The sequence below is a fragment of the Muscardinus avellanarius genome, assembly GCF_963383645.1.
Source record: "Muscardinus avellanarius genome assembly, chromosome: 9".
NCBI lineage: Eukaryota > Metazoa > Chordata > Mammalia > Rodentia > Gliridae > Muscardinus > Muscardinus avellanarius.
The window spans coordinates 21,993,053-22,014,799 of record NC_137795.1 but is presented as its reverse complement, the minus strand read 5'-3'; the positions used below and the strand labels follow the sequence as shown (position 1 = coordinate 22,014,799).

The 21,747-nt window shown below is 38.0% G+C and overlaps 1 protein-coding gene across 2 annotated transcripts in view; it reads left to right on the top strand.

Annotated features, from left to right (window-relative positions):
* Positions 1-21,747, top strand: part of AMPH (amphiphysin) — a gene marked incomplete at both ends in the record, with an annotated part of 304,580 nt that overhangs the window by 242,878 nt on the left and 39,955 nt on the right. Inside the window, 5 exons of one of the 2 annotated variants that reach the window (XM_080701096.1) lie at positions 3,345-3,368; positions 5,265-5,288; positions 8,102-8,134; positions 12,659-12,715; positions 17,560-17,682. In XM_080701096.1, the coding sequence (XP_080557222.1) occupies positions 3,345-3,368; positions 5,265-5,288; positions 8,102-8,134; positions 12,659-12,715; positions 17,560-17,682 (261 nt within the window). Of the gene's footprint in view, positions 1-3,344; positions 3,369-5,264; positions 5,289-8,101; positions 8,135-12,658; positions 12,716-17,559; positions 17,744-21,747 lie in introns of both variants that reach the window. The other variant, XM_080701095.1, reaches the window with a different exon arrangement.

Here is a 21,747-nt window from a genome sequence, read left to right as displayed (position 1 = left end):
AGCGGAAAGAAGGAAGGAAGCTGATTCAAAATTTAGTGAATATCAATACTATTTTTTGGCATTTATGGGATTAAAACCAGGGCCTTGTGCATGCTAAGCACATGCCATATTCACTGAGTTAGATTCCCAATTCCTATAGCAATACTCTGGATGTTCTTGGGGGCTCACATTCGAATTTGGGCAAATCCAAAGATTCTAGAATATACTGCAAATTAATTAATGACAATTTATTTCAAATGCAATTTAGGAATTCAGAATTAGCTCAATTTACCAGTCTTGAAGCTTTCTTGGTACTTTACAGTAAACCACTATAAAGCAAACTGCTTAATATGAACCGTAATAAATAAGGCTTTTCTCTGATTTATGCTTTGTTCTAGAATATGATTTGGCTTCTAAAAGATGTCCTATTGTAATATAGGAACAATAAAAGTCTAATATGTCAATAATTAGGACATTAAATAGGCTAGATATGAGCCTAAAAATGGGTCTCTTAGATAAATTTTTCAGGATACAATTTCTATTAATTGTCTTTTATGAAATTAATAAAGTACATTAAAATACCAAAGGCCTGAGAAGTCATGCAATTATTTTTTAAAAAAATGTTTAGATTATTTAATTTAGAGTTCCCCAAATTTACTTGACTGCAGAAATATGTTTTAATCTTTTCTTAACATTCATTGGAATGCTATTTTAAATATAATTGTTAAATGTTAAAGCAGCAATTGTTAGCAAGCTTGACGATTCTGCATTGGTGGCCAAGAAAAGTAGAAAATGAATCCATGTAATTCAGTATACTTCCTTCTCAAAGATTTGCCAGTGTACAGACAGCCAGCAGAATTCATGGAATATTTTCTGCTTTACTCTGCTATTGTGACAAAAACTAAACTTTCTATAGTGGATGTTGTATGATTGGTGGGTGGGAGTACATAGATTTCTGTCTGCAAATTTGAATTAAGAAACATTTTATATCACTCATGATTAAATTAATCCACAAATCCTGGAGTTTTGTGTGGAATTAAGACTTATGGTTTTTTGTTTGTTTGTGTTTCATTTTGAGATGGAGTCTCATGATGTTGCTCAGGCTGGCTTGGAGTTCCTGGGCTCAAGCAGTTGGTCTGGCTCAGTCTCCTGAATAGCTGAGACAGATGTGTGCTCTCACCCTTGATTTAGAGGATTTGGAGGGGGGATTAAAATAAAATATACTTTGATTACATCCTCCAAAGTCTTCAGGTCATGAACTTCCAGTGGCCTTAATTGAATCACCTCATAGCAGAGTCATCCCATGGTCCAGCCACAGCACATCTCTTCTCTTTGGCTAAGAAGAAAGGCTCAGGCCGTGGTAGAAAGCACTGGGCAATGAGAAGCTGCTGGCTTGCTTTTACCTTCACTCAGAGCGGTCTCCTCTATAGTTCCTGACCCCTTATTTTTAACTGGCTTTCTTGCTGCTGGCAGAAAACCTCACACTATGATCTGTACATCTCCCCCCGCCCCCTCCACGAGCCAACACATCCTTTCAGGATCCTGAGAAATGATAAACAGGATGTTTTGCATTGCTACTTCCCTTGGAAGAAAGTGCTGGTATTGTCTGCATTATGTAGAGATGTGCAGTAGCATTTATGATCTGTATAATCTGCATTTTTTAAGGGGCTGTGAAACAAGGAAACAGAAACTATCTGGATAATCAGAAAATGCATATTACATGCAGAAGGGGCCTATGTATAAATAAGCATGGCTTTCAGTGGAGCAATTATACTCTCCTGTCTTCATTATTTTATGAGAAGGTGCTAAGCAGGAAACCAACCAAGCTGCACAGGGATGCAGAGCAGGCAAGTCAGTGTAGTTAAACAGGCTCAGACCAAGTGCCTGGTTGGGGGAAACACGCACATGGAAAGGGGAATTAGCCAGAACGGAAGCCAAAGGAGACATCTGTAATCTTCTCTGGAAACTCATAACTTAAAGTGAGGGTTCCAGGCACTCTAGTTTGAGGTTCACATTTGGTGATTCAAAACAAGTGAATGAGCATGGATATAGTCACACAAACAGTCATAAAGGAATGTGGCCTTGCCTCGCTCTTCAGCCACAGTGGAAGCCACTTGAATCATCAGGATTCATTCCTCAAGATCGATAAGCTTTATAATTAAAATACCATTGGTTGCCGGGTGGGGTGGCGCACGCTTGTAATCCCAGCATTTGGGAGGCTGAGACAGGAGAATCATGGTTCGTGGACAGCCTCAGCTACTTAGGCCCTTTGCAACTCAGTGAGACCCTGTTTCAAAATAAAGAATAAAAAATAGGGCTAGGGGTGTAGCTCAGAGTTAGAATGCCCTGAGTTCCATCCCCAGTACCACACACACACACACAAAAGTATTGTTAAGTGTAATCCATGCATAGTTTTAGTGGGTACACTGCAGCCGGGTGTGGTGGCACACACTTGTAATCCCCGCGCTTGGGAGGCAGAGACAGGAGGATTGCACAGGTTTGAAGCCAGCTGTGCTGGCTTAAGACCCTGTTTCCAAATAAAAAAGTATAAAAATAGGTCTGGGAGTGTAGCCTGAAGGTAGAAGGGTTTCCAGGAACCCTAGTACCACCAAAATAAATAAATAAACAAATAAATAAATAAATAATAGTGGGTACACTGCTAATTTGCACAAATATTAAATAATTGAGCTGCATGTTATATAATTTAAGATTTTGAACAAAACCTTTTTGGTACTCATGTACCATCATTTTGGCCATAATATAAAATCTTGAATAAATAAAATAAAATCTTGAATTAATGAAGGTAAGAGTAGCATTAGCAGTGTTTAGGATTGGTACATGTTTAATGATGTGAGAGTCTTTTATACCTGGATACCTTGTTTATTTTAATAGAGTGTGTGTGTGTGTGTGTGTGTGTGTGTGTGTGTGTATTAAAGTGACCCCATTCATCATATTTCAGATATAGTATAGTATTTCATTTTCATAAAAAGGCAGATTGGTTAGACCTGAGTTATCCAGTTTGGCATTCACTAGGCACATAGGATGATTTCAGCTTAAATTATGCCAAAATCTAAAAATTTTTTTGTTATAATAATGCATTTCAAGCACCAAATAGGCACCTGTGATTAGTGGATACCATCTTTGATAGCACAGATATGGAATGTTTCCATTATTAAAGAAAGTTCTATACTAAAGTACTTAAATGCACAGTCCTTTAGTACTTTAGTATACAGTGGTATACTGAATGCTTTAAAAATGTTTACAATTTCAAGAGCTTTTATCATCACTCTAAATTTATTGCTACCTATGTATTTTAAATGTTTATTATTTATTTACTAATAGTACTTTTGTTTATTTTCTTTTAGACATTACCCTGGGACTTATGGACGGTAAGATTTCTAAGAATTATTTTCATATATCTTAATCTGTAAACATTTGTAAACTTTATTCTTTTTCCCTTGTGATGGAAAGAACACCCATATATTTAATGGTAATATATTCCCCTATAACACTCATCAGCCCCTTGAAGTTTCTGTGCACTTCCAGAACCTGGAGATCCTGGCAGAGAAATGTGTGCTAGTAGCCCAGCTGCTAGGTGACCTGTCAGGAGGGTGGCCTTGTATCCCTTTTCTTCTTCCTCTGGAGACTGGTGGCCAGAGGAGCTGTTATAATGAAGGGCATGCACATATGTGGTTGCTTTTAAGTAAAATATAGGCACAGTGTGAATGAGAAGATGGAAAGTGGTGGGAAGCATTTTTCATTATTATATGCAATGAAGCTTGGACAATAATCTGAACTTTAGATCCAGACAGCCCTGGGTTTGAGTCCAGACTCTAATACTTAATCATTTTTTGACACTGAGCAATCTCTAAAACTCTCCAAGCCTCAGTTTTTCTCCTCTGTAAAGCAAGGTTAATAACACTTATGTGAGAAGGCTGTATGAAAGTTAAATAATATGACATTTGTAGAATGTTTAGCCCAATGTTTCAACAGAAAGTAGATATAATACTGATGTTATTCTTTCAACTGATCTGATGTGCAAACATGAGTATTTCCAATATTTAGAGTTTGGAAAGAGATATGAATGGAGCTTTGTAATATTGTATTGGCACTGTGAACTTAGGCCAGTGGCACCTAACCTGCCTTAGGGTGAGGCCTTGATCATGTGGACTTAAGAACACTATGTAAGTTTCATATTTTCTTCTTTTTTTACTGAGACAGCAAAAGAAAATTTGAAATACCTAGCAATTTGTGAGCCTGATCTTCTGAAATGACATTATTACTTTCCCTCTTTTTTTTTTTTTTTTTTTGGTGGTACTGGGGATGGAACCCAGGGGCCTTCTACCTCTGGGTTACACTCTCAGACCTATTTTATATTTTATTTGGAAATAGGGTCTCTTAAGCCAGCTGAGGCTGGCTTCAAACCTGCGCGATCCTCCTGTCTCAGCCTCCCAAGCGCAGGGATTACAAGTGTGCACCACCACGCCCGGCTCCCCTCTTTTTTTTTTTTTTGTACTGGGGATGGAACCCCAGTACATTCTACCTCTGAGCTACATCCCTAGCCCTATTTTTTATTCTTTATTTTGAAACAGGGTCTCACTGAGTTGCAAAGGGCCTCACTAAGCAGCTGAGGCTGTCAGCGAACCATGATCCTCCTGTCTTAGCCTCCCGAGCTGGGATTTCAAGCATGAGCCACCATGCATGACTACTTTCTCCTCTTAAAACAATGACCATCCTTTTCCCTTCTGCAGTAGCAGCTTTACACTGATTCTTTAGGATCCTCAAAGCAGCATCAGGGAAAACTTTCAAAAGAAGAGTTCATTTTATTTATTTTTTGTTTTTTTTATTTTTGTTTTTGTTTTTGTTTTTGTGGTACTGGTGGTGGAACCCAGAGGCTTTCTACCTCTGGACTATACTCCCAGACCCATTTTATATTTTATTTGGAAACAGGGTCTCACTAAGTTGCTGAGAGCCTCACTAAGTAGCAGAGGCTGGCTTTGAACCTGTGTGATCTTCCTGTCTCAGCCTCCCAAGCGCGGGGATTACAAGTGTGCACCACCACACCTGGCTAAGAAAAGCTTATTTTAAAACAAAAACTTAAAAATAAATAAATAAATAAAACAAAACCCTTTCCTATGACAAAATCAGTTGTAAAATTTAATTCCAAACCACTGAAAGCCATAGTCTTTATCACAACATTGTCTCTGGATAGCATGAGATTTTAATTTACCAGTGAATTTTCTTTTCTTGCCTTAATGTTGCTCTTTGTTTTTTAATTCATACAGACAAGCACTGATTTGGTACAGCCGGTAGGTAAACATCCAGGAAATTCTGGACTTTAAAAATATTTAATATACATTATGTTCATGGTGATTTTTAGAATGAGCTTTCCTCGTGTGGCATTGCTGGTCATAGATTTAACCTTATGCCAATTAATGTAAACACTTTCTAATTTTAACTAGTGCTACCTTACTGAAAAGCTTTGTGTTTCTCATCAAATCTTACCATGGTCTATTTCATCTTATGTTTTTTTTCTTTGCTTTTCTGCACACTTTAAAGACTGATTCTTCAAAAAGTCTTTCCATGTGTAACCTGATCATGGAGGAAACTCCAGACAGTGGGTTGGCCGAAGAAACTCAAAGCTGTCAAACTGATATAGGTGCATTTACTTGGGGCCCTGATGCTAGTACAGACAGTGTGAGCCAGGAAATGACCCCGAGTGGGTCTCAAGAAGACTTTGCATGTTTCTCTGAAGCAGAGCAAGACATAAAATTATCCACCATAACTCTTTCTTCTGCTGACTGGTCTACTGTAGCTGAGCAAGGTGAGAAAGTCCTGGGGCCAGTCCCTCCAGGTGGAAATGAACAGCTGCCCCCAAAGCCCATGGTGGCGGCTGAAATTGCCATTGCTGCTGGTATGGAATTGGAACAGCCAGATGAACTTAACTCAGAGATGCCAGCCATGGATACAGCTGGCCTGCTCAAAGAAAGTCATGAAGACCTCAAAAAGTCAGATGAAGAAGAAAAACAGAAGATAGAAGATTCTATGTGGGCAGGTGTGGAGACATGTCAAAAGGTAGACACTGGAGATATTGATGTCAAGGCACTAGTTGGTACAGAGAAATTTGAGGAAAACATATGTGAAAGTACAGGGAACAAGGCAATGGATGAGCTCAATACAGCAGAAAATGAGCAAGAGGCCTTTGAAATTAGTGAATTAGAAACTAGGGAAGATCTAAGGGTGAACAGTAAGAAGAGCATGAAAATTGATGGAAATTATTTTGAGAAAGCTAGTCTTTTAGAAAAAATGTAGAAAGAGTAGACATGGGAGATATGGTGACCAAGAAGAAGGGCCACATGATGGGATTCAAGTAGTAATCAATAACTGTGAAAATATAGAAAGCTCTGGAATGAAACCTAACAGTTACACATATATCTTAAATTTGCCTTTCCAGACTGATTATTTATCTAATAGTAAAGATGCCAGTCTTGTGGGATGAGATTTAGCAAGAAAAGACATGAAGAAAAATTTAATAAGCCCTCTCAACCATGCTGTAATATATTATTCAGCACAGGGCAGTGTAGATGGATTGTGTTAAATGCTGCTGGATGTGACAGGAATAGAAGTCAGGATATTGTTTTACATGTAAAGTGGCATTTCAGTCTAGGATGGACCTTAATTATTTCCTGGAAAGTGACGCAAATAGAAAAGATCAGTGTTTATGTAAGGAAAATATTCATTAAATGACCAGGAACTTTAGTTGTACCATTAACTTACCAAGATTGCATACACAGACTCTTGGGAAACAAATCCAGGTCAAATCTGTCAGTCAACCTCGAATTCAGCAGTGAATAATAATAATGGTGTTTCAAGATTCTCTGGTATACCAGCTAGCCAAGCAAATGGATTTGCCAACTGGCTAGTTCTAATAATCACTGGCCTTTCAGAGATATGGTAAATTTAGGTAATTGCTAGGAACCTTTAAATATGGCTGAAAGCAAGAAAGAACTGGAAGTTGGCCTACCAGCAAATGTAAGTGGGGAACAAGCTATTGCTAGCTGCTTGGAACAAAGCAAGGAGATAGCTAGATCATTAGTTCTGGGAACCTCCCAGAACACTAGTACTGAGAGTTCTAATAGTTCACAGGACAGTGACATAAACAACTCAGATTTATCTGAAGATGAAATTACTAACAAGATATATGGATTGTTCTATCAAGAAATAGAGGCTGGTAAAGATGAGGTACTTAACCCCAGTCTGTAGCATAGACTAGCCTAAGACTCCTGTAGGTTCTGCTTTTCCTAATGTCTCTCTCCTACTACATTATCTATCATTATCTTCTTGGAGACCCTACTGCTCTCCTTGACAGATTGTCATGTAAACTCTTCAAATCTGTGCAAACCAAACACAAATAGGTTGACAAAAAATTCCCACTAAATCAAAATAATTGTGTTGGGAATTCATGAAAATCTAGCTTACCATCCCATTTTCTGAGTTCTTTCTATTTTCATTTTTACTGTTCAGACACTAAAATCATGTTATGCCACAAGCAGCACAAACCTGTTTTCCATTCCAAAAGTGATTCCATTAATAAGAACACATGAAATGTTTCTACTGAGGCCTATTGAAACTGTAGAATCTCATAGTCACTCCTCATCAAAAGGATGGATTATAGAAATGATGGGGAGAGAGAATAGAGAGAAGAGCTAGTTGAGTGATGTGTGCATGTATGCCTCTATCATCTTGTACTCCATTAAGATGTATGACTATAATGCACCAATAAAAAATTAAAAATGATGGAAAACTCTTTTTCAGATTTTATCATTGGCCAGAAAAAAGACCTGTTTGACCTCTCATGGCTCTTCTTTGGAATCATTGTCTCATTAATGTAAAAATAGGCTTTAGTTAGCACTAAGCCATATACCAGCAAAAATTGTAAACAATCTTTTTTTGTCAGCCTATTTAAAATAATACAGCATGGCATTTTGCATTCCTAAGTACTTTCATGCACAACAACCTTTTGTATTATTTTAAAATTTGTGGTAGTCATTGTCTAATAGATATTTACTAACCTTATAAAAGTGATGGGAAAAATAACACTCTGATTTTCATTTCTGTTTAGGCTTCTGGTGGTTCATTTAATGGATTTGCCCAGGTGAGGAATCAATTTTCTAGCAAGCTCTATCTGCTGAGAATGCTGCCAATTTCTTTGGTGCTGGTCTTGTGCTACCAATCTAGCATAATGATTAAGAGTGTCAATACAAAATTTTACCTTATTACTTATGAATTGAATAATGGAGACAGAATAATGGCAATATTGTAGGATTGTTGTGATAAGATATGCATGCAGGGCACTTAGCTCAGCAACTCAGCACATGCTAAGTGCTCCAGGACTTCAGTTTTATTAGTTATACAGTCATCATTGTTAACAGCTATACTATGAACTGCTTCTATCTGCTGATGTCTCTACTAGCAATTAGAATTTGTCCTGATCTGAGACATACTCTGGACTCAGCTATTGGGAAGAAGGATATAGACTTGTTTTGAACTAAGAAGAAGCTCTTTAGGAAATGTGAGATGTTTTAAGGTGCCTCTTTCTGAAGTTTCATAGAGGACCCATAGTACACAGAGCCTCCCCTCTTGGTGGTTCTTCAAAAGGGAGCCATTGGAACATCAGAAACTATATGCTGGCTCTGTCTAATAAGGCAGTGTTTTCTTTGGGAGTCTGAGAAGGAGGAACCATCAGATGGACTGCCCCATTCTCTTTGTAGGACCCACACATAGCCAAGTATAACCCATGTCAAGTCAGGCCATGGCTCTCCAGCTCCTGGATTGAGTTCTGACAACTTATTCAAGGGCAGCCTAAAACAGAGGCTTGTCTCTGATGAATGCTTTGTGTCAGAATGCCAAGCATGCAGTTTCTGATCATTTTAGTCTTTATAATTCTCCAAATAGAAATGCATAATATATTCCAAAATTGAATTATCTGTTTTGAAGTTTGATTCTTCCTCCATGTTGTCTATAATAATTTAAAACCCACGTGCACACCTGTACCCAAATTGTGATTGTACAGTGACAAAGACTGATGACAGTGTGTCTCTTCCATTCAGCAAACTCCTTTGGAAGGTTTACTGTCCTTTATTCATGGTCTCAAGTCTGCATTTCGATCTGAGTTAATGTATGTACTTTAAAAAAACTTTTATACAAGTTTTAATTTTAAAACTTTCGACCACCATATGCCCCCTCCTTTCCTGATCCTAAGTAAACAGCTTCACCTCTTCGATCTGGTTCTCTAGTTTTATCCCGTGTGTGTCTGGGTTGTTGCAAATGCTGCTTCTTGATTTCTAGAGCATGATCTGTTGACTCATCTCTCTGGAAGGTGAGGTCTCACGGTGTTTTCTACTCCTGCTCTCCCAGTTTACCCCTCTCTTGAGCTTTCTGCCCTTCCTCCGACAGAGTTCTCTCATAGCATCTACCCAATCGCTGGCAACATTTTAATGACATAAATTCTACCAGCGTCCACATCATGAATTTACATTTCCTTTCATACCAATCTTTTGTCTTTCCTTAATTGTGGCTCTTGTTTGTTCACCTGTGGACTGATGTGCTTAGTTTTCTAGGTACTTATTGCTAGGTCAGCATCATACTGAGGAGGTATATAAGTCTTTTCTCATTTTGTTGAAAATATTGGTTATTCATCCTTAGGAAATTGTTTGTCTGTCCTTCTGGGCTGCTGTAATTAGATCTGTGCACTCTGTGACTGTGACTGGCTGCTCTCCTGTGATATTTACCCTGGGATTGCATTCATCCCTCTACTATCCATCCACTGCTGTCTGGACTCAGATCAATCTCATTTGTGGTTTAAACCCTCATTTGGGCAGAGCACATCCTCCAGTACCTTCTTAGGGGACACATGTATAGGAGGTACATATTTATTATTTTACACACCTGAATATGTCTTTATCTTTATATATACATGATGAACTGTTAGTTTGGATATTATATTAAAAGTTATAAATCATTTTCCCTTAGAATTTTAAAACAATTGCTTCACTTAGTTTTAACAAAACTTCTTATGATTCTTGATATTTTGTAAGAAGCCACCTTTCTCTCTTTCTCTTCTTCGCCTCTCTCACCTTGCTTTATTCTCTCTGTCTGGAACTTTGTGAAATCTGTGTGTGTGTGTGTGTGTGTGTGTGTGTGTGTGTGTGTGTGTGTTTGCTGGGTATTGAACCCAAGGTCATTCGACCTCTAAACGATACCCCAATGTCAATTTTTATTAATTTATTTATTTTGTTTTGAAATGGGGTTTTACTAGGTGCTGAAATTCTCACTACTTTGCTCAGGATGCCCTTTAACCTGCAATCCTCTTATCTCATCCTCCCAAGTGTCACCACATCTGGCTTAATAATTATTTTGAAGTTTTTTTTCTTTTTGGCGGTACTGAGGAAGAAACCTAGGAGCATTTTACCCTTGAGCTATACCGCCAGCCCTATTTTTTATTCTTTATTTGGAAACAGGGCCTCACTAAGTTGCAAAGGGCCTCACTAAGTAGCTAAGGCCGGCTGCGCACCCGGGATCCTCCTGTCTCAGCCTCCCAAGCACCGGGATTACAAGTGTGTGCCACCATGCTTGGCTTAAAGGTATTTTGCTTCTTTCTCTTGCATTTTCTCTACTGTTTTCCCCTTTCATGCTTGAATCTTTTCACACATGCTGGTAATCTCAACTGAACATTCATATTTGAAAGTGGGTATACCCGTAAAAAGCTAACTGAAAACTATACAGGTGGCTAGATTTCTTTGACTATGAACATTGCTGTAGGATTTCTTAATTCATCTTTTCTGTCGGTGAGGCCCTCATGTCAGACTGTTGTAGGCATTTTTTAAAAAGCTGGTCAGGTTTCTTAGGGAGTACGGCTCTGGTTTCCTGTTTGGGGGGTATAAGCCCGCACTGTCATGGAGGAGAACAGGAAGATGTGTGAGCAGCTTGACAGAGAAGGGCACATGTTCTCAATACTTATTATGGAAATGCTCACTTAATCCTTCTACTTTTCAAATATGCCTGTGTGTCCTGCAGTTCAGAGGGCCACTATTTGAAGCCACGAGAAAATTAATCTTAAGTTTTCTTGCTGGGTAGAAAGGGTCACTTATTATTTGGTTTTTAGAATAGGTGAGCGTACTTTAAGTCTAGCCACTTTTTAGTAGACTTTCAGTCAGGTCCCCTGTCCTCAGCACACACGTCCCCCACTTTCTGTTTTCCACGATTACCCACACTTTTCTTTTGTGATACTGGGGATTGAACCCAGGGCATTCTACCTCTGAGCTACATCCCCAGCCTTATTTTATTCTTTATTTTGAGATGGCCTTGATGTGTTACCACACACTGGCCTCAACCCTGTAATCCTCATGTCTCAGCCTCCAAATTCCGGGTGTGCAGATGTGTACCAGCTCACCTACCTAGTCACCCACACTTCACTCACACTTTTTGATTTATCATGTTATTTATGTATTGCAGTTATACATCATCATGAGGTTCGCTATGATTAAAAAAAAAATCCATGCCCACAGCTCTTGGTGTATTTCTCCCTTCATCAGGAGCTCTGAGCAATGGATTGGCTTGATTCTTGACATTTCTGTCATCACCTTCAGATACAAGTGTTTGGATCTGCCAAGTTCCTCAGTTATTCATTCCTCTGATTTCCAATTTAAAGTTTTGTTGCTATTGTCTTTTCCCTGTTCTCATCATCCTTGAAAATTTACACCTTTTTTTAAAGAAAAAATTCCCTTTATGATTGTTCAGTTTGAATCCAGAAATTAACAGAGGTTAAATCTACTATCTTTGACCCAAAGTCGCTGACATGTCTTCCTATTGGACAACCCTGGATGTCACATTCTTTAGGCAATTTTTTTTTCTTTCTTTCTTTGTGAGCTGGTCAGATTTTCTGGGAAAGATAAAGATTCTTTGATCTCCATCTAGACGGTACAAAACTTGGCTACCAGTACAGTGGGAAAGGAATCTTAGACATCACCAATCCTATAAATTTTCTCCAGCTTAATTTTTTTCAGTCAATGAACATATCTTATGAAAGTTTTAACTTATGGGTCATAAATAACCCTTACAGTTAAGTAACATAGTGAGATTGTATTTCTAGAATTTAAAAAGTTTAAACATTTAATTTGGGGTGTATTGCCACTAACTTGTAATAAGATATCAATGTCCAAAAGAGAAGCGATGGAGGCCACCTTCCCTGGAACCAGTGCCGTTTGTTTCCATGTCTCTTATTGTGTTCTTCTAACAAAAATTTGCATTTATAGTTACTCCTGTTAACACTTACTTTGCATTATTTTGTTTTAGTGATTTAAAAGGGGACTTCAAAATATTATTATTATTTATTTATTTATTTAATTTGCGAAACTGGGGGTGAAACCCAGGGGCTTTCTACCTCCGAGCTATATCACCAGCCCTTTTTTAAATCTTTATTTTGAAACAGGGTCTCGCTGAGTCGCAACAGGGCCTCACTAAGTAACTGAGGCTGTCTGTGAACTGTGATCCTCTTTCCTCAGGCTGGAATTGCAAGCGTGCGCCACCAGACCCAGCTCAAGTGTTATTTATTGACACAATTGATCATACCTAATTTGAAAATTTTTTTTAATATTCTGGGTTTTTTTCTAATTTTCAGCCCCAAGATACTTCATTATTCACAGTACAGGCAGATCAGAGTGTGACTGGCAACTTGGTAAGTTGATGTTGGTGTGTGTCTTTGCAAAGTTGTTAGTTACCTCTGAATGTTCCCACGGCAGTAGATCATTCTAGCTTGTCTAAGTTTGAATATCTAGAATGTGGTTTTCACAGCTTTTTTTTCTAGAAAAGACTATGGAAAAACACCTGTAAAATCACAATGTGACTTTGAATTTGGTTACTTCTATTCATAAAGGCGCATTGATCCTTTATGTGCCAAAGTCTCCTAGTTATGGACCTCAGTGGAAAACTGAATTACCAAGGATATGAATCTTTCTGTGTAACGATAAATGAAGCTACAGGGTTGAAAATGAATTTGCTTCAAGAACTGATGTTTCAAAATAGATTTTTGCTTTTTTTCTTGATCTTGAAACTCATTTCTCACCTCATCCTTGCATTTTCTGAGATCTAGAAAAAAGGAGTGCATAATAGACTTGTGGCTTCTAATTGAATGACAAATAAGAAGCGATGAAATCTTATGGAATGAGCAGGAAAGAGAAAGAGTTACTCTGGGCACTTTAAGATCAACATTGTTGTTCTCGTGTCCTTTTCAGCAGCATCTCACTAGAAAGCTGAATAAAGGGGCTGAAAGATGTCATTTGTGAGCTTGCACTGCTGAGCTGCAGAGCACTTTGATGCTTTGAGGGTTTGTTCATGGAGGTTATTTGCTGCACTATGGTTTTCCCATATGAATAGTATAAAATTATCCCAGCTTCTGCCTTTCTCATTGGAAGCTTGGAATTGGGTATAAGTGGAATGCATTTTTCTTTTTAGACTATTTCACTTTTAAGTAAAGAATTCTGTTTTGGGAAGTTTGTCTAAGTGTGTTTCTACTTGTCAAGTATGTTTCTACTACCTTTACTACCTTGTAAACATATTTCAGTCCTTTTTTTTTTGCCTTTTGCTGCAGCCAATTTTAAAGTCCAAATCTCTGTGGCCTGATAATAAATATTTAAGTACATATTGTATGGCGTTAGTAATGAAGCCAGAGAGACTCGTTCTTCATATTCATTGGTGATTCTCAGCTCAGGTGATAGAAGTAGAGGATGTATTTTTATTATCAATTATGTTTGGATTAAGAAAAATTGGGAAATAGTGATATACAAGGAAAGTAATTGATCATAATTAATTCACAATTATCACTAGATCCAGGTGCAGAATCTTGTGGCTTAAGTGTCTTTGGACATCTCCCTGTGCTTCAAAGCTAATGGTAGGGCTTCCATGCAGCCATCATGCCTCTTCTGTTCTTTGGGGAACTTATCTTGTCATTCCCAGCATTGCAAGTGCTGCCAACATTTCTCATGCTGTGAGGAAATCACAGTGAACCTCTGTCTCTCAGTGAGCTGTGATTACTTAGAATCTTTCCAGGAGCAGGAAGACTGCCCAGCATTTGTTTCACTGTTCTGAGTGAGGTGGGGATTGAAACTAGTACTCAGCTGTTTGTCTCTTAGCCTGCGTCTCATGGCCTCACAGAACTTCCATGAAGTACAAATGGAAACCCTTTTGAATTTGAAAAACTTGCTTGGGTTTCCAAGTTGCACGTAAGCCTCCGTACAGTTCTTCCAGGATCAGTGAAGCAGAACTAGGAAGTAAGTACCATATTGAATTATGAATAGGCTCTTAACTTCACTCTTCCAATCCATCTCCTCTGCCTTTGCATCAACCTGGCCTTCTTATCAGGGAGGATTCCAGCATGTGCTTGAGGCTACATTACTCACTTTATTCCAAGGGAGAATTCCCTTTCTGATTCTCTGAGCTAAATCATTCTAGCATCCTGCTGCTACCAATTAAGTGTAAAGGGTCTACCTTTCCTCCAGATGCTAGTGATTGCTACTCCAGTAAGCAATAGGAAGTTATTACCAGCCCTCCAAAATAGGTTATAGCATGATATTAATTTGGTAGCAGTATCTGTCAAGAAATACATCTTTGTAAGAAAAAAATGGTTGAAGTAAGATACAATTCCTATAGACTATTTTTTATCTTTCTGCAAGATGTTGCTTATAATTTACCCTTGTTTTTCTCTGTATCTTGACAAAATGTTTATAATTTATACGATCTTAAAAGGAGTACAAGAATGACTTTCATTTCTAAATTTGAGTAGCAGATTTTATGTATAATCATGCTTTTTCTTTACTCATCATTCAGTGAGTTAAATTTTCCCCCTTAGAATTTAAATTGTAATGCTATAGAATAATATTTGGTATGATACTGTAATATAGTGAAACATATTGTGACTCAAGGAGACATAACCAATCCTATGTCTTCTTCATACTGTATTACTGTTGCATTGACCAATTTCAGCAAACAAATGCAATTAGACTCATTGTATAAAGTTACCCCAATTATTCTTGCTTTAAAAACTTCAGAGCTCTCTCAGACTTCTAAGCAACCATGACTGATACAAACATTGTGTTCCATTTGCATTTATTTTTGCATTTTAAATGTATAGTGATATATTTATGTGACTCATGCTTGGAAACTTCTCTTGGCTCCTCATCTAGCTTCAGACTTCTTCCAGAGCAAAGACTCAGCCTGCCAGAGAACAGCATCTCCTCATGAATTTCTTGCTGCTCTGTCAGATTGCCTCTGTGTCCTCCATCGCATAGGCCATTTGGTCTTGTGCCAAATCACCTTGATTCTGAAATGGAAAGATCATATCCTGAGTGCTTACAGAATCTGCTGCTATGAAATCTTGGTCCATTATGAAGAAAATTATTTTTAAACAATAAAAGTGAAGTTATTTTCAGTAAAGGACTCCTGAGAACATATTAAAGTGAATTTTATCTCATTGTTTCTTAAAAATTATGTCAGACCACCTCTTAAAGGTTATAAAAGCCTGTAAAAATATCACAGTTCTGTGCCCTTGTCTACCAAAGTGTCCTTTACTTTTATTATGTTCTTCAAAAAGGTCAGTGGTGTGGTCATAGCCTGCATCAAAATGAATTATTTGGTGGAGGACATAAGAAAATTAATTTGCGTATTTATCTAACACTGAGATTCATTACTTATTCTCTGTAATCTCAGCACCACTTTTATATCCATTCTCCATGAAACTTTGTCATGTGTACTAACTTAGATGAACTTCTGAAAGGAACAAAAGTAGTTTTGGCTGCTTATGGCAAGTCTGGTAGAACTTTCTGATTTCTAATTTCTCCAAAGTAAGCCAAGCATGGTGGCACATGCTTATAATCGCAGCATTCTGGAGGCTGAGACAAGAGGATCTGGGTTCACAGCCAGCCTCAGCTACTTAGTGACGCCCTTTGCAACTCAGTGAGACCCTGTTTCAAAATAAAGAATAAAATATAGGGCTGGAGTATAGCTCGGAGGTAGAATGCCCCTGGGTTCCATCCTCACTACCTCAAAAAATAAATAAATAAAAGTAATTTCTCCAAAGTATTGATCATTACCCCAATATGATGTATGAATATAATGCACCAATAAAAATTTTTAAAAAACAAAGTATTAATCAGAGAATTCTTACTATTTTGGTAAAATACTTTTAAACTTTCTCTTTTTTTGCAGTTTTAATGTTCTGATGGAAATGGATATTAATGAGCCCTTTAGTGATCGCTTACTTAATGAGATTATCATGCTAGATAAATATGTTTACTTAATAAAAATGGGAAAAGAGGAACTATTTTCAGTAATTGTGTTGACATGCATTAGCTGTGGTGTTTTTAATGGCCTTCTGTTGTTTTATAATGCTAATTTTGACACTGAAAATACATTGAGCTAAGAGTTGCCAGAGGTTTGATTCAGCTTGTTATAGGAATCAAGATAATAGCTTTGTCTTGAGGTCCCACCTTGCCCATGTAATTAAAAGGGTTTAATTGATCATGGAAAAATACTGCCCTTTGGTTCTTTAAACAATTAGTTTATTCTATGAAATAAATTAATTGCTGCTTTGGTCAACACTCTCACTGCTGTAATTAAAAAAAAGACTACACAACTTAGAGGATTTGCTCACAGTTTTGGAGATTTCAGGGTTCAATCCATGTCAGGCCATGTCTGTGAAGCTTAGGATATGGCAGTGAGAAGCAGAGAAGGGGAGGGAGGAGCGTGCTAAGGCTCTGCTGTCATGAAGGATGGAAGCAAAAAGGAGAGCAAGGGGATTGAGAATCATATATAATCCCCAAGGCCACACCCCCAGGGGCCACTCCTTGGAAATCAAGCCCATTTTCAACAAGTCTACTTGATTTCTCTGAGGCTAGAGGGGCATTCTAAATGGAAACCATTACTATTGCTAACAGTTTTGTTGGAAAGAGAAGGAGAACTTATAACAAGGCAGTAAAATAGCTATAATTGGGCTCCAAGTACAGAGGTAGTTGGGCCTGCTCCTCCCAGCTTTGGAAGTGGCATTAGCTTTGTAGTGATCCATTTAGTGAAATAAATGTGTTTTAATCTGAAAATTGTGATGGCCCCATTATTTTTGGTGCAATGCATATTCATAAGACTAAAAGAGCCCAGAACAGTGTGTCTACATCTCTTCACACCCTACAGTGGGCAGGTGTGGGACATCCTAGTCAGAGCTTCTCTCTGCTCTTTCTCCCTCCTTTCCTCTGAAATAGAGCACTCTTACAGATGTCATAGAGAAATGAGTAGTATGTGAAGTGAGTAGCCAAAATTGTAAGTGTATGCTGACTTCAAGAAAAATGGTAAGAGAAGCTTAACAGGATGCTATTCATAGAAGCAGCCTGTGAAACCAAATGGGAAGACTTTTCAACTCAAATTTAAAGACCTAGTTGCTTATGGGATGAGAATGAAAATCTTAATTGTCCACTATTCTATAATGTTATGTATTCACATGTTGAATTTTTTCTCTCTAAATGCAAAAAATTCAAGGCTGAATCTGAACAGGCTCCACCCACAGAGCCAAAAGCAGAGGAGGTCCCTGCTGCTGCTGCAACTGCTGGGATGAGCCTTGGACTGGAAACTGGAGCTGAGGAGCCAGTGGAGGAGCCAGTGGTGAGTGCTACCTCCCTTCCCTCCCCTCACTGCACCCCCAGCTCACGTCATGAGCCTATGTGTAGCTGGCTTCTCACCCATGCCTCACTTGAGCCAGAAAAGCTACATATGTATCCTGGTTCCCCACACTTAAATAAATAGCTTTCATTTCTTTCCCAGTGAAACTCCATTTCTTTTCATATTTATTTATTTATTGGTCCTGGAGATATAACCTAGAGGCCTTCTACCTCCACCTCTGGGCAATACCTCCAGACCTGTTTTATTTTTTATTTAGAAACCGAGTCTTAACGCCAGGCGTGGTGGCACACGCTTGTAATCCCCGCGCTTGGGAGGTGGGGACAGGAGGGTCATGCAGGTTTGAAGCCCCTCTCTGGCTTAAGAGACCCTGTTTCCAAGTAAAAATATAAAATAGGTCTGGGAGTATAGCCCGGATGTAGAATGGTTCCCAGTACCACCAAAAAAAAAAAAAAAAGAAAGAAAAAGAAAAAAGAAAGAAACAGGGTCTTGCTTAGTGCTGAGAGCCTCACTAAATTGCTAAGGCTAGCTTCGAACCTACAATCATCCTGTCTCAGCATCCCAAATACTGGGATTACAAGTGTGTGCCACTACACTTGACTTCTTTTCATGTTTTTAAACAAGAACATACCCAGAGAACTGATTTTATGATTTAGAGAAAACTCCCATGTAGCCACAGTCATGGCTCTCAAAAGCAGTGTGCCTTGGTTCTTCCTGATACTCTTCCTTTTATGGTAGGTTGGTTGTGGGACATATAAGGAATCAAACCTGCCTGCCCATGCTGGGGTTCCTATGATGACTGGGAACCTGTCCTTTTATCTGTGGTAGATATAAGGGTGATAACTTTGTTGAATGTGTGTATATACTACTTACAACCTTTTTTTTAGGTTGGTGAAGAGCCAATGAGGGAATGAAATTTCATATTAAAATCTATGAGTATGTAAGAATTTCTGTGTATACAGCCATTTGTGCAAAGTCAGGTCTGTCCTGGCTCTGATGAGAAGGGGGACCTTGAAGGTGTATGGAATACCAGGATGGAAGTCTATCTCTCTGCCTGGATATTTGCTCTTATCTTGATCTACACAACCATAAAAAAACACACATTGCAAACTGGGATCATCTCTAATAAGCACAAAGTTCATAAGATAATGTAAAATGCCTGAAAAGCACAGAGTTGAAGATGTCCATATTAAGTGAAAATTATTTATGAAATTCAGTAAAATGTCTCCAAAGAATTTTAATTAGGTACTATTTATTACAGCCTTCATAAAATATACAAATAGGAAAACCGACTTTTCCATTGCCAAACCAAAAATAACATTGGCTAGATTAGATACTTAGAGAAAGGAAAGTTCTATTTCATGTTGGTTCCTTAAATCATTTCACTGGGGAAAGGGTGGGTTGTCTGTGACATCAAAAGTTTATTAATAGATTAGAAAATAAATAATAGGGTATGATAGTGAAATACTAATTAAATGATTTAAGAAAAAATTATCATGGTTTCCATTTAAAAGACAGAGTTGGACCAAGTCCTGCGGGGAAAACAAGAGATGGGTTCAGCTAGCCTGATTTCCTCCAAGAAATGTTTGCTGCTTGTATGTCTTCAGCTGAGGGAGTGCTGTGTTCCTGGTTTATCTTCCTAACTGTGACTCCCAGATTCATGAGTGAGCTCAGCAATCAGTGCAGATGGAGCTTTTTCGTGTCATGATCTACCATCTTAGCCTTAGTATTATTTAAGCAACAAGGGAAGAAAGAGAAGACAGAGTTGAATTTTTGACCACTGTTTTGATTAAAATGATAATTAATTTAAAAATGAATATGGTCAATACCGGAGAGTTAAAAAAGATACTAATTTAAATTTTGAAAGAAATCACTTTGCTTCTGAAAAGTTCTCACAAATTCCTAATTTGAAGAGTTGCATAGATTTCACCTTTACCAGCACTTTTGAACTACACGGACCGCTGTGCCCCAGCGTGCTCAATGTAAGGTACAACACTATGACCCCAAGACCTGGAAACACTTGCTGTTGCACAGTTGGCTGGAAATGTGAAATAGATGAGCTAACAACTTGCTACATATAGGCACAAATGCCGATTCTTTATGGTCCCCTCTCATCAGCCGTGATCACCTACCCTCACAGTCATCCTCGTTTTAGCTTTGTTTGTTTGTTTGTTTGTTTTTTGGTGGTACTGGGGGTGGAACCCAGGAGCTTTTCTTTTTCTTTTTCTTTTTTTTGTGGTACTGGGGTTCCTGGAAGCCCTTCTACCTCCAGGCTACACTCCCAGACCTATTTTATATTTTTGAAACAGGGTCTCTTACGCCAGCGGGCTGGCTTCGAACCTGCGTGATCCTCCTGTCTCCGCCTCCCAAGCGCGGGGATTACAAGCGTGGGCCACCACGCCCGGCAAACCCCGGGGCTTTTCTATCTCTGGGCTATACTCCCAGACCTATTTTATAATTTTTTTGGAAACAGAGTCTCACTAAGTTGCTGAGAGCCTCACTAAGTAGCTGAGGATGGCTCGAACCCATGTGATCCTCCTGTCTCAGCCTCCCAATTGCTGGGATTACAAGCATGTGCCACCACGCCCACCTCATTTCAATTTCTATAAGTAAGTTTTTTATTTTTTAAAATAGAATCCAAGTTCACTGGCTTTCCAAATGGACACTATTGGTAGCTACCAGTGATCAAACATCTACTATGTAGTGCATAATATAGAGACAGTATCCCTTACCTAAAATGCTTGAGTAGAGAGGTACTTTGAATTTGACTTTTTAAAATTTTGGAACATTTGCATATACATAATGAAATATCTTGGAGATGAGGCCCACATCTAAATGAGAAATTCATTTATAATATATACCTTATATATATAATCTAAACATAATTTTATACCAAATTTAAAGTGGCCCTCATTAGTTCAAGTATAGAATCTTCTCTTTGTGGTATTATGTCAGAGTCTAAAATGTTTTTAATTTTGAAATATTTTATATTTGGGAATTTTGAACTGGGGATGTGCAACCTGTGTTTGACTTATAATCTTTTAAACTAGAGGTAATATTAAAAGTATTTAGCAAACTATGACATACCATCATTAAAACTAAATTCCCTAATGTTTGGTAAAGAGATATTGGAAAGAGTTCTTCACTCTAAAAATACTTTTCTTCCTGAAGTTTTTATGTGAACTTGAGAAAATAAAAAATTTTAAATCCTTGTGAAATATAAAATAATTTAGGGTATTTTTGAGGATTCAGTCACTTTCTGAGACCCATACATGTTGTTAGAACAATAATACAGAACTTATGGTGTGATCCACTCTTTGCAAAGGAGTATTTGAGGGGAACCATTAAATTAATTTTATGTGGACTGAATAATAGTAATTGCTAGCTATGAAGAAGCAGCTCACACTCACTAAAAGCACCCACCTTCTGTGTTTTCAAAGTTGATATACTTGGAAAAAATCATTTTCCCCCTTATTCTTGCTTCTGTTTAGAAGAATAGTTTCACATGGAATGTATTTTTGTTTTCTAAAGTAGATTTATATCTTTTTTCTTCTTATCATAATGATACAGCATCCAGAGGGGTTTTTTTCTCCCTAAAGAAAGGCCTCTTCTGTTGCTGCATGTGTGGCATTTAGTCATAAAGGCATAAAATTCACATCGCATCCCTAGCATTAATTAACAGGCTGGCTGTGGTTGTCACCCATCAGGACTGGGTTGATGCGACCTTTGCAGCTAATCCTTTTGCTGCTGAAATGTCACCATGCAGGTATTAGTTCAGGTTTTGACAGAAAGCATTTCATCTGAGGTGAAGTTTGTGGTGCTTTTTCTTAAAAAAACAAATGGAATCAAGTATAATTTTAAAAACAGGAAATTTTAGCAGTGGCTCACAAAGAAATCTGAGGTTTTCAAGAAAAGTTTAATTATTACATTCCTGTTTTTTATTTTATTTCCCACATATTGCCTGTAGTTTTACTGTACAATTTTAAATTTCACCACTATGTTTACAGGATTTGCTTTAAAGTCAGTGCTATTACTTCACCTTCTCTGGTT